Raw genomic sequence first — 17572 nt, forward strand, 5'->3', positions numbered from 1 at the left:
GTCAGGATTGAGGGAAAGATGAATTCAGCAATGTACAGAGACATCCTGGATGAAAACCTGCTCCAGAGCGCTCTTGACCTCAGACTGGGGCAATGGTCCATCTTTCAGTAGGACAATGAACCTAAGAACACAGTCAAGATACAGATGTATGTAAAAGTTTGGGCACCCTTGATGATTTCCATGATTGTCTTTTACAAATCATTGGTTGTTTGGATCAGCAATTTCACTTAAATATATCATATAGCAGAAAAACACAGTGATATTTGAGAAGTGAAATGAAGTTTATAGGATTTACAGACAGTGTGCAATAATTCTTTAAACAAAATTAGGCAGGTGCATAAATTGGGGCACCCCAACAGAAAAAAATAAATCAATATTTACTAGATCCTCCTTTTGCAGAAATAACAGCCTCTAAATGCTTCCTATGGCTTACAGTGAGAGTCTGGATTCTGGTTGAAGGTATTTTCGACCATTCTTCTTTACAAAACATCTCCAGTTCAGTCAGGTTTGTTGGTTTCCGAGTATGGACACCATGCTTAAAATCACACCACAAATTTTCAATAATATTCACGTCTGGAGACTGAGATGGCCATTCCAGAACATTTTACTTGTTCTCTGTATGAATGCCTTAGTAGATTTTGAGCAGTGTTTGGGGTCGTTGTCTTGTTGAAAGATCCAGCCTCGGTGCAACGTCAACTTAGTCACTGATTCATGAACATTGTTCTCAAGAATCTGCTGATATTGACTGGAATCCATGTGACCCTCAACTTTAACAATATTCCCAGTACCTGCACTGGCCACACAGCCCCATAGCATGATGGAACCATCTCCAAATTTTACTGTAGGTAGCAAGTGTTTTTCTTTGAATGCTGTGTTCTTTTTCAGCCATGCATACTATCCTTGTTTTGTCCAAATAACTCAATTTTAGTTTCATCAGTCCACAGCACATTATTCCAAAATGAAGTTTAGCATACCTGAAGCGACTCTGTGGTGTGTACACAGAAAAGGCTTCCTCTGCATTACAGCATCATACAGCATCTCTTTGTGCAAAGTGTGCTGTATAGTTGAACGATGCACAGAGACACTATCTGTAGCAAGATCATGTTGGAGCAGGTCTGTGGGTTGACTATGACTGTTCTCATCATCCTTCACTTCAGCTTATCTGAGATTTTTCTTGGCCTGCCACTTTGGGCCTTAACTAGTACTGTTCCTGTGGTCTTCCATTTCCTCACTATGTTCCACACAGTGGAAACTGACAGCTGAAATCTCAGACAGCTTTTTGTATCCGTCTTCTAAACCATGATGTTGAACAGTCTGTTTTCAGGTCATTTGAGAGTTGTTTAGAAGCTCCTATGTTGCCGCTCATTAGAAGAGATGGAAAGAGGAGAAACATTTGCAAATGGCCACCTTAAATACTCTTTCTCATGATTGGATTCACCTGTGTAAGGAGGTCAAGGGTCAATGAGCTTACCAAGCCAATTTTGTGTTCCAATAATTAGTGCTAAATGTATTCAAATCAATAAAATGACAAGGGTGCCCAAATTTATGTACCTGCCCAATTTGGTTTAATTCTTGCGCACTTTCTACAAATACTAAAAACTTCATTTCACTTTTCAAATATTAGTATGATCAGCTGCTATATGATATATTTAACTGAAATTTCTGATCCACACAACCAACGATTTATAAAGGAAAATAATGAAAATGATCAGGGGCACCCAAACTTTTGTATTCAACTGTGTCAAAGGATTGGCTTGAGGAGAACTCTGTCAATGTCCTTGAGTGGCCCATCTCGAGCCCAGACCATCATCTCTGGAGAGATCTGAAAATGGCTGTGCACTGAAGCTCCCCATCCAGCCTGATGGAGCTTGAGATGTGCTGCAAAGAGGAATGTTTCTGTGAAGGCTCTCAGTTGTCCAGGTGGTTTCCATAGTAGAGAAGTTGAATCGTCGACTGGACTGGGTTGCTTGATGCGAGGACGTTTCTCTGATTAGAAGCGAAACGTCCTCGCGTCAAGCAACCCAGTCCAGTCGAAGCTTCAAGCTTCTCTACTGCAAAGAGGAATGGACAAAACTGCCCAAAGTTAGGTGCACCAAGCTTTTGGAGTCATATTCAAGAAGACTTGAGGCTGTAATTGCTGCCAAAGGTGCATCAACAAAGTACTGAGCAAAGGGTGAGAATACTTATGTACATGTGATTTCTTAGCTTTTTATTTTTAATAAATTTGGTTACTTTCAATGTGGTCGGGGGTCAAGGCTTCTCTGATACCATGTGACTCACAACCCATTGAAAAAAGTAGCAATTTTTTTTCATACATATTTCAGCTGGTAATCTATGTTGGATATATAAAATTGAATATTGCCTGCAAAAATCATCCCTTTCAGAACATTAAATATTTTAGTCATGACAAAATTACTCCAGTTGCAAGCTTCTACATCATAAGGATCATTAAACGCTTTTAACTTCTCCTTGCAAGGAGTAAATGTTGCTTCATTCAAAGAATCACTGTAGCATGATTTACTTGATGTAAACGGAGGTGTTTACATCAAGACATTTTGATTGTTCTTGCTTCAGCTTTAGCTTTTGTCTGCAGCAGGTTGCCCAACAAAATGGTATTGCACAGTGCATTATGGGTAACCACACCCAGAATGGAAAGGGGTCTATTATACAACATATGATATACTGGGCACTTGGTGTTTGGAGGTGGGCGGTTACCTTTGTCTGTCCACACCCTCATTCTGGATGTTTTCTTCACACCTGTTTCTCATCACCTGCTCATTGCATTTTGTACTGTCGCCTCACCTTACGCACTCCCTCCCCGCCAGATCGTTGTGACAGCATTTACCAATTACAAACTACAACTTCTTTAAATATATTTAGAAGGACATTTGAATATGTTTCTCAGGAATTAACTAAAAAGTGGACTAATGATTCACCAAGTTATAGCCATATTTATTGGCAGTGATCATAATAAAGTATGTTTTATTTATCAACTCATATTTCATAAACACAATTTGACCTTATTAATTTATTGCTGTGATTAGTCACTGACTCATTGATGACTAATTTAACCTTTATTTAACCCGGTTAGTCCCATTGAGATCAAGACCTCTTTTGCACTGAAGACCTGGACAATTATAAAGTTTCCAATTCACCTACCCTGCCTTTAAATGTGGGACGAAACTGAAAGAAACCCATGCAAACATGGGGAGAACATGCAAACTCCACACAGAAAGGCCACAGGTGGGAATCGATCGCATGACATTCTAGCTGTGAGGCAACAGTGCTAACCGCTAATCCACCATGCTGCCAAATGACTAAAGATGCCTTCTAATATTGTGAGCTATTGTTCTGTGGGAGTTTTTTATATACTTGACTAATTTAATTTCATAAATTTACTAAAATACATATTTTAAGTATTTATATTTTGGGGACTTTCTGCTGGATCCGAATGGTTTTATCTGTAGTGATTGTGTTAGTAATATTAATTTTATGCTGTTTCAGGTGACTGGCAGTGATGTGTTGAAGAAAACGTACACGTGTGTGGTGAATGTGAGGCGCAACTGACTGTTGGATTTAAGGTTTTTGCTGGTCGATGGTGCAAACTCTTTCTGATCAGGGGTGATATCAATGCACCAGTTCTCAGCTCGATGTGACCTCATTTTTCAACCAACACATGACTGCAAGTGGTTTTGTTCATTAGAGGATGCAAATGACAAGTGCATCAGGTGGAAACAAGCGGTGACACTTGCACTTGGCTTTGTGCTACTTTGTGAGACTCACGAAAGAAGCCACCAAGAGGCCCATGACATCTACAGTGGAGTCCGATGCATCAGTGGCTGTGATTGTAGAGACAGTGGATTCAACATATTGTTTGTTGCTTCACCAGTTATGGCAGAATGCAGTTAAAAAAACAGTTTATCAGCAGGCACTTGGGACTTTTAAACCCTCTGTGGTGAAGATATTTTTGTTTATATGTGATATTTTGTGTGTGATTTACAGGTCTTCTATATTTTATACATTTGTGAAGGCCATGTTAGTGAGGAACCCGAAGAAGAGACCCAGTGCCTCCAAGATGCTTTCAGTCAGTAACATTCTCTTTCTCTCCATGTTTACTCAAGGCAGCTTGAGTAAAACTGTCATTGTGATTTTTGTGATTCTTTCATGAAAATGATCAAATCTGCATCTGTTTAGCGTATTCCAGAATCTTTTGCGCACTGGGGAGGGAGGCTTGATAATAATTCACAGACATATGCTCTTTAGGGTTTTAGTGGGGAAAAATTAAGATAAAGCGAAATAAAACAAAGAACCAATGAAGCAGCAGATCGAAGATCGAAGCACTGCTTCATTGGTTCAAGGTTCAAAGTAGAGCCAGACCGATATATCGGCTGGCCAATATTATCGGCCAATATAAGCCCTTTTCAAATTACTCACTATCGGCCGAAATTTTACCGATAGAACTCCGATAATTTCTCATAAACAGAACAGTTACTAAAATAATGTTTGTGTCGGCAATGTAAAATGTCCTTGCACCCTTTGTCCAGTAGATGGAGCTCTGACTCCATTCAACTGAGAGCTGCTTACACCCCTGCTTAAATGTGTTTATCACCAGCCCCCGTAGTTCGCCGTCACACTGCACTGATCGGCTGACAAAAGCATACAAGTAAGTTTATAAGGATGTTGTTTGTAATAACTTTGCGATTACATTCACCCCACATTTCTCCCATTTCAGTTCAACTCAGTTTGATTAACTCAGTTTATGTAGTAATGTGTCAAATGTGCTTCATTGCGTCAGTCACGCTTTTTATTAAGCCCACGTTGTGTAGACCTTATTTCTTGTATGAAAAACTTTCGTTTACTGCTAAGAGGTTGAAACATTCAGATTCACTGGTTGTCCAGAAGGGTTCTGGGAATTACTGCCGTTCGCCATTAACCCTCTGGGGCTGACGCCATCGTATACAACGGCTGGGACCGAGCTTTACTAAACTGTAAATAACTTTTTAATGATATGAGATAGAAACATACTTTTGTTTTTGGCTGAAAAGTTCACTCCGTGGACTTTCGATCCACCATTGGCCATCTTGGTACTCCTCATAGAAGATGTGTGATGACGTGCGCAATGTGAGTGTCCAATCGGAATTGGCTCTCCGTCACATGTCTTTCCAAAATCCAATTGTAGGACAGATTTACCTCACGTGATATGGCAAAGATCGTTTTCAGGAGTGATATCTTACTAGTTGGCCCATTTGAATAGCCCCCTAACTGCTCCAATTGCATTTTTGCATTTTTTGAACTTGAAAATTCTTCTCTGTTATAAAGTTAATCAATATGAGGACAAAGCTTCAGTTTTTAGCTCACACCTTTTTTGTTAAGGGTCCAAAAAAGAACATTTTATTCACTTAGCCAATAAATCAGCTGATTTTTTTTTATCGGCAAATCAGCCGATTTATCGATTATCGGCATTTTTTTTCATCCGAATATCATTATCGGCATCGGCCTCAATAAATCCATATCCGTCGGGCTCTAGTTCAAAGCAAAGCGCGCTTTGATGTCGATGGATTGAATAATTTTTAAGGATCCCCGAAAAGAACCGGTTCCTGACATTCAACCCTAACAACAACACGCTTTAAAAAAAAAAAAAAAACTCACATTAAAAACGATTATTTTAGTTAAACACCTAAATATATATTTTGGTTGAACTCACCTCCATAACAACGCAATTTTGCAAAGAAGTTGCTGCAAACGCTTGTTTACACTGACAACGAAATCTCGGCCTCCCAGAATGTGATTACGCGCAAGATTTGACACCGTAAAGGCATCTATGCTGACTGACTCTGGTTTGGACATTTACTGTTCCAGCAAGATAAAACATTGACGTGCGTGTCATTGTGATGATTCACACATACCCACTGTGTGCACTTGGTGGTAATGCACTAATGCATGACTGTAGGTAATGTCAGAATAATTTCAACAGCAGCATGTGTCTTGGTGGCTGATCTTTGTTACACTGCTGATCTGCTGGCAGTCTTCAAACTACAGAAAACATCATGACACCTATTAAAAGTAGATTACTGGCTCAAAAAATATGACTTGAGTCAGAGGCCTGGTTTAATTTCTGTCATGTTGATTTATGTCATCTTAATGACTTATTTTCAGTGGTGGGCACAGTTCTGCTAATCTGCTAACTGCTAATTAGCAGAGCTAACTTTTTCATCAGCGTATTAGCTCTTCAGCTAATTTTGAAAACCATCAGCAAACTAAATTTAGTTCCACTGCTAACATTTTTGTATTTTATTATTTGCATAGTATGATGTCATAACAGATGCTGTAGGGGGAAAAAAAACATTGTGGGAGAGATCATTGAATACATTATCAACCTTTTAATATTGTTTGGTAAATTCCATATTCATTAATGCAAAGTATTGAAAAGGAATTTACACAGACTTCTGGCTGAATTTGAACAATATTAAAGGATTATTAACTGACTGTGAGGTCTGTACGGGGAATTATCATATACCTATAAATGATACGCCAATATGATTGGGTAAAACACTAAAGAATAAATAGCAATACACCCTTTTCGCGGACGGGTAATATTTTTCATACCACCCGAGTAATCAGCCAATCCGGACAGTGGAGCGGCGCCACGATGAAGAGGCGCGGTCAGAGGAACTGTGAAATACTGGTGAGTCACTGTTAATAATTTCTTACGTGTCCAACCTCGTAGGTTGATCGTTAAAATTAAATTCGTTAGTTCTAAAAGCCATCATAATTATTTATAGGAAAACGTTCTATTTTTTTCTACTAAGGTTTGAACTTTGAGTGTTTACACAGGAGAGAAAAGTGAGAAAATATTAATGCCTGTTTGAGAAAAGTGTATAAAGTGTGTAGTGAGGCATTTTACAGCCTTAAAACATCTATAATAATTGTAAGAAATAACGCCGACTACTTCGTGGATTTCACCTATCGCGGGTTATTTTTAGAACGTAACTCCCATGATAAACGAGGGACCACTATATATGATAAAATCATTATCAAGTTGTTCACCAATGAATATGGCCTTTTACACCCTTCAGAAAACCATACAACATTTATCATTTATAGGTATATGATAAAAATTATTATCAAGTTGTTTTACCAATGAATATGGCTTTTTACACCCTTCAGAAAACCATACAACATTTATCATTTATAGGTATATGATAAAATTATTATCAAGTTGTTTTACCAATGAATATGGCTTTTTACACCCTTCAGAAAACCATATAACATTTATCATTTATAGGTATATGATAAAATTATTATCAAGTTGTTTTACCAATGAATATGGCTTTTTACACCCTTCAGAAAACCATATAACATTTATCATTTATAGGTATATGATAAAATTATTATCAAGTTGTTTTACCATTGAATATGGCCTTTTACACCCTTCAGAAAACCATACAACATTTATCATTTATAGGTATATGATAAAATCATTATCAAGTTGTTTTACCAATGAATATGGCCTTTTACACCCTTCAGAAAACCATACAACATTTATCATTTATAGGTATATGATAAAATTATTATCAAGTTCTTTTACCAATGAATATGGCTTTTTACACCCTTCAGAAAACCATATAACATTTATCATTTATAGGTATATGATAAAATCATTATCAAGTTGTTTTACCAATGAATATGGCTTTTTACACCCTTCAGAAAACCATACAACATTTATCATTTATAGGTATATGATAAAATTATTATCAAGTTGTTTTACCAATGAATATGGCTTTTTACACCCTTCAGAAAACCATGTAACATTTATCATTTATAGGTATATGATAAAATTATTATCAAGTTGTTTTACCAATGAATATGGCTTTTTACACCCTTCAGAAAACCATACAACATTTATCATTTATAGGTATATGATAAAATTATTATCAAGTTGTTTTACCAATGAATATGGCTTTTTACACCCTTCAGAAAACCATATAACATTTATCATTTATAGGTATATGATAAAATTATTATCAAGTTGTTTTACCATTGAATATGGCCTTTTACACCCTTCAGAAAACCATACAACATTTATCATTTATAGGTATATGATAAAATCATTATCAAGTTGTTTTACCAATGAATATGGCCTTTTACACCCTTCAGAAAACCATACAACATTTATCATTTATAGGTATATGATAAAATCATTATCAAGTTCTTTTACCAATGAATATGGCTTTTTACACCCTTCAGAAAACCATATAACATTTATCATTTATAGGTATATGATAAAATCATTATCAAGTTGTTTTACCAATGAATATGGCTTTTTACACCCTTCAGAAAACCATATAACATTTATCATTTATAGGTATATGATAAAATTATTATCAAGTTGTTTTACCAATGAATATGGCTTTTTACACCCTTCAGAAAACCATACAACATTTATCATTTATAGGTATATGATAAAATTATTATCAAGTTGTTTTACCAATGAATATGGCTTTTTACACCCTTCAGAAAACCATATAACATTTATCATTTATAGGTATATGATAAAATTATTATCAAGTTTTACCAATGAATATGGCTTTTTACACCCTTCAGAAAACCATATAACATTTATCATTTATAGGTATATGATAAAATTATTATCAAGTTGTTTTACCATTGAATATGGCCTTTTACACCCTTCAGAAAACCATACAACATTTATCATTTATAGGTATATGATAAAATCATTATCAAGTTGTTTTACCAATGAATATGGCCTTTTACACCCTTCAGAAAACCATACAACATTTATCATTTATAGGTATATGATAAAATTATTATCAAGTTCTTTTACCAATGAATATGGCTTTTTACACCCTTCAGAAAACCATATAACATTTATCATTTATAGGTATATGATAAAATTATTATCAAGTTGTTTTACCATTGAATATGGCCTTTTACACCCTTCAGAAAACCATACAACATTTATCATTTATAGGTATATGATAAAATCATTATCAAGTTGTTTTACCAATGAATATGGCCTTTTACACCCTTCAGAAAACCATACAACATTTATCATTTATAGGTATATGATAAAATTATTATCAAGTTCTTTTACCAATGAATATGGCTTTTTACACCCTTCAGAAAACCATATAACATTTATCATTTATAGGTATATGATAAAATCATTATCAAGTTGTTTTACCAATGAATATGGCTTTTTACACCCTTCAGAAAACCATACAACATTTATCATTTATAGGTATATGATAAAATTATTATCAAGTTGTTTTACCAATGAATATGGCTTTTTACACCCTTCAGAAAACCATGTAACATTTATCATTTATAGGTATATGATAAAATTATTATCAAGTTGTTTTACCAATGAATATGGCTTTTTACACCCTTCAGAAAACCATACAACATTTATCATTTATAGGTATATGATAAAATTATTATCAAGTTGTTTTACCAATGAATATGGCTTTTTACACCCTTCAGAAAACCATATAACATTTATCATTTATAGGTATATGATAAAATTATTATCAAGTTGTTTTACCATTGAATATGGCCTTTTACACCCTTCAGAAAACCATACAACATTTATCATTTATAGGTATATGATAAAATCATTATCAAGTTGTTTTACCAATGAATATGGCCTTTTACACCCTTCAGAAAACCATACAACATTTATCATTTATAGGTATATGATAAAATCATTATCAAGTTCTTTTACCAATGAATATGGCTTTTTACACCCTTCAGAAAACCATATAACATTTATCATTTATAGGTATATGATAAAATCATTATCAAGTTGTTTTACCAATGAATATGGCTTTTTACACCCTTCAGAAAACCATATAACATTTATCATTTATAGGTATATGATAAAATTATTATCAAGTTGTTTTACCAATGAATATGGCTTTTTACACCCTTCAGAAAACCATACAACATTTATCATTTATAGGTATATGATAAAATTATTATCAAGTTGTTTTACCAATGAATATGGCTTTTTACACCCTTCAGAAAACCATATAACATTTATCATTTATAGGTATATGATAAAATTATTATCAAGTTGTTTTACCAATGAATATGGCTTTTTACACCCTTCAGAAAACCATATAACATTTATCATTTATAGGTATATGATAAAATTATTATCAAGTTGTTTTACCATTGAATATGGCCTTTTACACCCTTCAGAAAACCATACAACATTTATCATTTATAGGTATATGATAAAATCATTATCAAGTTGTTTTACCAATGAATATGGCCTTTTACACCCTTCAGAAAACCATACAACATTTATCATTTATAGGTATATGATAAAATTATTATCAAGTTCTTTTACCAATGAATATGGCTTTTTACACCCTTCAGAAAACCATATAACATTTATCATTTATAGGTATATGATAAAATCATTATCAAGTTGTTTTACCAATGAATATGGCTTTTTACACCCTTCAGAAAACCATACAACATTTATCATTTATAGGTATATGATAAAATCATTATCAAGTTGTTTTACCAATGAATATGGCTTTTTACACCCTTCAGAAAACCATATAACATTTATCATTTATAGGTATATGATAAAATTATTATCAAGTTGTTTTACCAATGAATATGGCTTTTTACACCCTTCAGAAAACCATACAACATTTATCATTTATAGGTATATGATAAAATCATTATCAAGTTGTTTTACCAATGAATATGGCCTTTTACACCCTTCAGAAAACCATACAACATTTATTATTTATAGGTATATGATAAAATTATTATCAAGTTCTTTTACCAATGAATATGGCTTTTTACACCCTTCAGAAAACCATATAACATTTATCATTTATAGGTATATGATAAAATCATTATCAAGTTGTTTTACCAATGAATATGGCTTTTTACACCCTTCAGAAAACCATACAACATTTATCATTTATAGGTATATGATAAAATCATTATCAAGTTGTTTTACCAATGAATATGGCTTTTTACACCCTTCAGAAAACCATATAACATTTATCATTTATAGGTATATGATAAAATTATTATCAAGTTGTTTTACCAATGAATATGGCTTTTTACACCCTTCAGAAAACCATATAACATTTATCATTTATAGGTATATGATAAAATTATTATCAAGTTGTTTTACCATTGAATATGGCCTTTTACACCCTTCAGAAAACCATACAACATTTATCATTTATAGGTATATGATAAAATCATTATCAAGTTGTTTTACCAATGAATATGGCCTTTTACACCCTTCAGAAAACCATACAACATTTATCATTTATAGGTATATGATAAAATTATTATCAAGTTGTTTTACCAATGAATATGGCTTTTTACACCCTTCAGAAAACCATACAACATTTATCATTTATAGGTATACGAGTATGATAAAATCATTATCAAGTTGTTTTACCAATGAATATGGCTTTTTACACCCTTCAGAAAACCATATAACATTTATCATTTATAGGTATATGATAAAATCATTATCAAGTTGAAGAAAACCATACACCTCAGGGTGTATGGTTTTCTGAAGGGTGTATAAAGCCATATTCATTGGTGAACAACTTGATAACTGATAATATCACACTGATGTGTTGTCAGTACGGACCGAGTGAAGCGAGGTCTGTACAAAAAACACGAAGGTCTGATAATTCGTTTATTTTATATATATATATATATATATATATATAAACACACAAACTTACAGTATTGCCCGAATATGAAAGCTGCTGACAGCTTGTAGTCAGACCTGTTCGCTTCACCTGCATGAAGAAGTTGCTAACAAATGGTCCGGTTGTTAGCTGGTAAAAAGTTTTCAATTTTTTGAGATGCTGTTTAGCTATTTATGGAGTACGTTCATGTCCGACTTGCTTTTTCTAATTGTGTGTTTAGCGTTTTAAAAACATACGCATTTCGGACTGATTGTCATGTAAACCGGTCTGATATGAGAAAATATCCAACTGGTAATCACAGAGCGCGCGTAGCGTTGCAGCCATATAATAAATAAGCAGTATTAAGTTTATAGATGCTCTCAAATGTCATTAAACTACTGTGCTCTATAAGAAATTCTTTTGAAGAGAATTAATCATAAAGAATGCCTTTACTTTTGTTATTATTTGTAATTATGTCTTATTTGTAATTATCTCAAGAGACTGGTGCTTTCACTTTTGAGTCACCAAACACCAGAAAATTCTCCAGTGACGCCAGAAAAAGTAGCTAGATTTGTCACTAGTTGCTTTTGAGAAAATAAGTCATTAAAAGGGATTAGAAAGTCACCAGATTTAGCGAGAAAGTCACCAAATTGGCAACACTCTACACAACAGCACAGACAGTGGCAGAAAACATCAAATGCAAGGCACTTTTCACTCAGGGTCACAACATAACTTTTCACCAAACTAACTACACTACTCGAACTATAAAACACAACAAATCTGTATTTGAATTGAACACTATAACACTATATACACCAACAACACTACTAAACAAACATGTACTACAATAACAGTAATTAAAAGCCCCCCTCAAACTCCAAACTCCCATAATGCATTGCAGCACAACAATTCACAGCCCGGCTATTGCTACAACATTTATAAACCGTTAATGGAGCTGCATTCACAAACACATGCGCAAAAAATGCACGAAAAATAAATAAATAAAAAATAAAATCCCAAACACTGTCATTGTCTTTATAAAAAGCAGTAAATCACAGTATCGCTACAGGAGCTCATCTCGACAGAACACCGGTGCTGTCACGCTCTGAGAGCTTCCCCGTCTTTTATTATGAAATAATGCTGAATTTATGTGGAAATGATTGTTGCAGAAAAGCTTTAGATATTTGTCGCTGAGATAGATTATGACTGGACTGCAGTTTTAAGCAGAAACTTTTCACTTTTTTTAAGTGAAAAGACACTTATTGCTGTATTTTTATGTAAAGACAAAACGTACGTGGGTTTTCTTCAGTGGAGAAGCTCAGCGCAACAGATGAGGTGTAGCTTTTACCAGTCGCATTGAACACAACACAGGTGAGCCATTCCTGTGTTTATATAGAGATAATTTGTGACAGTTAATACTGTGAGGTACTGCTTTTGATAAGGACAATGACTGTGTTTGGGATTTAATTTTAATTTATTTATTTTTCGTGTATTTTTTGTGTTTGTGAATGCAGCTATGTTAACGGTTTATAAATATTGTAGCAATTGCCAGGCTGCAATGCATTATGGGAGTTCAGGGAAGTTGTCACTGTGAGTGACAAGTGCCTTGCGTTTGATGTCTTCTGCCACCATCTGTGTTGTTGTATGTGAAAAATAAATGTTATATGCAGCAGCCGGCAGGGTGCATAAAGACAAATGCTCTGGCTCGTTCTTCCACGCAGCTTGCCACAATATATAATACAGAGATAAACTGTGACTTCTTCTGATAAAGATGATGACGGTGTTTGGGGTTTTATTCTTTATTTATTTTTCATGTGTTCATTTTGGGTTTGTGATTGCCTTTGAATTTACTCAGAAGCCCCTGTGGTGCTTAAACTTGAAACTGGCTTATAAGCAGCCGACAGTGTACCGAGTCAATATTGAAAGTTAGCGGTTATCTGTAATGCCTGCTAAATCTTTTAGCGGTTTATTGGTTTAGCATTATAAAAGTGAACTTTTCAGTTAGCGGATTAGCGGTTATCAAAGCTAACTTTTCAGTTAGCTATGTCCACCACTGTTTGTTTTCTCTGTGGGTTTTATAGAGCATCATTTTAGACATTTTTAACATACAGAAACCTAAATTCTTTTTTTTTTTTTTTTTTTTATTTGTCTTTAAAAAATTTTAATGAGTAAAAACCAGATGCCTCCCACACTCTTGCATGCCACTGTACCGATTGTTTTCTGTGTCCTTTGTCCCACTACCTCCTGTCCACATCTTCTCTTTCCTACAGAATCCATTTTTGACTCAACAGTGTCTGAACCAGGAACTGACCCTGGAGCTGCTCGAGAAGTATCGACACCCTGAGAAACTCAAGACTTGTCTGGTGACAGAGGAGGATGAGATGGAGGTGTTACAGACATACCGAACCAATTCATATTCTTAACCTAAAATTGTGTGTAGTCTGTAGTTATTTACGTCATCAGCTACCTTTTTAAAATTTTATTTTTATTTTCTATTTGGATTGCACTGAAGAGAAATTGGGGCAGCACGGGGGGTTAGTGGTTAGCACTGTTGCCTCACAGCGAGAAGGCCATGGGATTGATTCCCACCTGTGGCCTTTCTGTGTGGAGTTTGCATGTTCTCCCCATATTTGCGTGGGTTCTCTGGCTTCCTCCTACATCCAAAGACATGCAGGTTAGGTGAACTGGAAACTTAAAAAATTGTCTGGTATGAGTGTGTTTGTTTGTCTGTATGTGGCCCTGTGACAGACTGGTGTCCTGTCCAGGATATACCCCGCCTCACACACCGTATGACTGCTGGGATAGGCTCCAGCTCCCCACGACCCAATCTTGGATGTGTGTGTGAATTTAAATTGACTCCACATTTCTTAACAACTGATATTCCTGTTGATTTAAGGAGGCCGTGTCTGGAGCTTTGAAGAGGATTCAGTCGATCAACAAACACAACAAGGCAGGCTGGAACAGCTCTGAATTAAGCCGTAAGAAAACACATTCCATTTACTTTACAAAGATGATGAACCTTACAAAGATATTTATTGAATTTTTGAAAGTGATTAAGGCAGGTGAAAATTAAACATTTCAGTTAATGAATGAGTTACAAGATGGTTTTACTAAATAAAGTAAGCTCCTCTGGCTGCTCCCTTGTGTGCACTCGAGGTCGCCACCACAAATCCGAGGTGGATCTGCATGTTGAACTGACACGTTTTACATCAGATGCCCTTCCTGACACAACGCTACATTACATAGAGAGATATGGCATTGGTGGGGTTTGAACCAGGACCACTTGGCCACCACCCCTGTCCTGTGCAGTAACATTGATATCTTGATGAGCTGCAGTGCTCGGCCCAGTTGGTGCCAGTCCAGTTCATTTATACAGTGTGAAATCTGAGAGCAAACTATGATGCAGCATGGAAAAAGGTTGAATTTCATTTATATAGCACCAAATCACAACAAAGCTGCCTCAGGTAGTTGGTTGGATCAATTCAGTTAAATTCCAAATCCTAACTACCACGGTTCTTGTGGCCGATTCTCCACTAAACTGTGAGTCCCCAAATGTTGGTGAGATTACAAAGGCCGCAACACCACTGAGGGCAGGAAAGGCTCCAGGGATCTGTGGGATTGGAGCTCACCTCCTCCAGGTGGGTAGAAATGCTGTTCTGCTGGAATTGCAAACAATCATTGTTTCAGTCTGGGAGGCCGGTATCATCCCTATAGACAAGAAGAAAGGATTAGGCCTCCCAATCTGGAAAAGAAAAGGTGATAACATGGATTGTAACAACAATAGGGGTATCACACTGCTCTCTATGTAATGGCAGGTGCTTGCAAGGATCATTCTTTATTTGATTCAGTTCCAGATATTTGCTGCATCTGTCTTCAAGCCCAAGAAGTCAAACATTGAACATATTCTATTTCTGCAAGTACTCAAGAATGCAATTGTAAATGTCAGCAGTGATTTGTTGCAGCTTATGTTGATTTTCCTAAAGCAGTAGATTCAGTTTATCTGACTAACTGCTCTCAAGGACATTCTGAGAATTTGTGGAATCCCAAGAAGCTGCTGGATATCATAGCCAACCTATACACAGATACTGTGAGTGCTGTACAGAGCAGAGGCAGAGACTGAATTTTACAAGTGAAAAGTGGTGTTCATCAGGGATGTGTTCTGGCTCCTACACTGTTCAGTGCTTGCGTGGACTAAGTGTTGGGTAGGGTTGTGGAAACCAGTGGGTTAGGTGCTTGTTTTGGCTGAGAAAGGTTCACTGGCCTTGACTTTGTGAACGATGGTGTGATCTTTGTGGAATCAATGGATGCTTAAGGGTAAGTACACTGAGTAAGGGTAGTATCTCTAAGGGTAGTATTTGAGGCAGGACTGGTGGAGAGCAGGTGGAGACACAAAATTGTGCCAAAACAGGCAAATAGGTGGCAACTTTTTCATGTGGAATCTTACTGAATTGGTCCCCCAGACACATATAGCATGAGAGCCACTGACATGCTGTGTGGCACACACGCAAAAGTCTAGCAGCATTGGCAAGGTCTTGGCAGGTACAAAGATTTGAGACTGAGACGAGGAGTGCCACTTGCATTGTGATGGTGTGTCAGCTTCAATATTTTGGACATGTAGCATATTTCTCTATGAATGATCCAGAACTTAGATGCTTGCATGTTGAGAACCCAGTAACTAGACTTTAGAGATGTGGGGATTAAGCCAGTTGTTTGCCTGAATGACTGCCATCCAGTACCCAAGGCAGTTTTGTAGTATCATGGATGTGGAGAAACAAGGCACTAGCGCATGATTCAATTTATAACTCGCCAACTCACAACAACGTTGTCTCAAGACACCTCACATAAAAACAATTTAAAAACAGATTAAAAAGAATTAAAAGATTAAAAAAGCACAATTTAAGAGACACGATTAAATAAAATAAATAAAAGGCAAATAGTACATTAAAAAATTGTAATAACATAAAATGCTAATCATAAGCATGGGAGAACAAGTACGTTTTGAGCCTAGACTTAAAAGTGTCCACAGAGTCAGATTGCCTCAGTGACACAGGGAGACTGTTCCACAGAGGCCAGGGCCCGATAAGAGAAGGCTCTTTGACCTGCAGACTTTTTCTTCACCCTGGGAACACAAAGTAGTCCCGCATCTTGCGAACGAAGAGCCCGGGCCGATATGTAGGGTTTCACCAAATCGGCCAGGTAGCAAGGCGCCAATTCATGAACAGTTAGGTAGGTTAGCAGTAAAACTTTAAAGTCTGCTCTCACAGAGACAGGAAGCCAATGAAGAGATGCCAGAATGGGGGTAATATGGTCAAACCTTCTGCTTCGTGTCAAAAGTCTGGCAGCAGCATTCTGAACCAGCTGGAGACCTCTAATGATGGACTGCGGTAACCCTGAAAACAGGACATTATAACAATTCAATCTAGAAGAAACAAAAGCATGAATCAGGGTCTCAGCATCAGCCATAGACAGGATGGGGCGAATCTTTGCTATATTTCAAAGATGGAAGAAAGTAGTCCTCGTAATGTCTCTAATGTGGCGATCGAAGGACAACGTAGGATCAAAAATTACCCCAAGGTTCCCCACTTTGTCTGTATGATGTATGACACACGAACCTAAGCTAAGTGCTAGCTGGTCAAATTGATGTTGAAACCATCATTTCAGTCTTATCAGAGTTTAAAAGTAGGACGTTACTAGACATCCATTCTCACTGATGCTTCCAGACTTGACTTGAAATCATGTCATCTCAAAGGGTTGTACATAAGTAAGTTTGAAACCTTTCCCACCCATGCACGAGCACACAGGTGACAGTGGTAAGGAAAAACTTCCTTGGCATTTTTTGATTATTATGAACAAACCTCAAGTAGACTACG

At 36.1% G+C, this 17572-nt stretch overlaps 1 protein-coding gene across 1 annotated transcript in view; it reads left to right on the forward strand.

The window, feature by feature from the left end:
• The window catches only part of LOC117508815 (mitogen-activated protein kinase kinase kinase kinase 5-like), a 183957-nt gene that overhangs the window by 87829 nt on the left and 78556 nt on the right, over window positions 1-17572 (forward strand). Inside the window, exons 11-13 of the mRNA XM_034168648.1 lie at window positions 4003-4084; window positions 13973-14089; window positions 14599-14680. Coding sequence (XP_034024539.1) covers window positions 4003-4084; window positions 13973-14089; window positions 14599-14680 — 281 coding nt within the window. The remainder of the gene's footprint in view (window positions 1-4002; window positions 4085-13972; window positions 14090-14598; window positions 14681-17572) is intronic.

Source organism: Thalassophryne amazonica, chromosome 4 (assembly GCF_902500255.1).
Source record: "Thalassophryne amazonica chromosome 4, fThaAma1.1, whole genome shotgun sequence".
NCBI lineage: Eukaryota > Metazoa > Chordata > Actinopteri > Batrachoidiformes > Batrachoididae > Thalassophryne > Thalassophryne amazonica.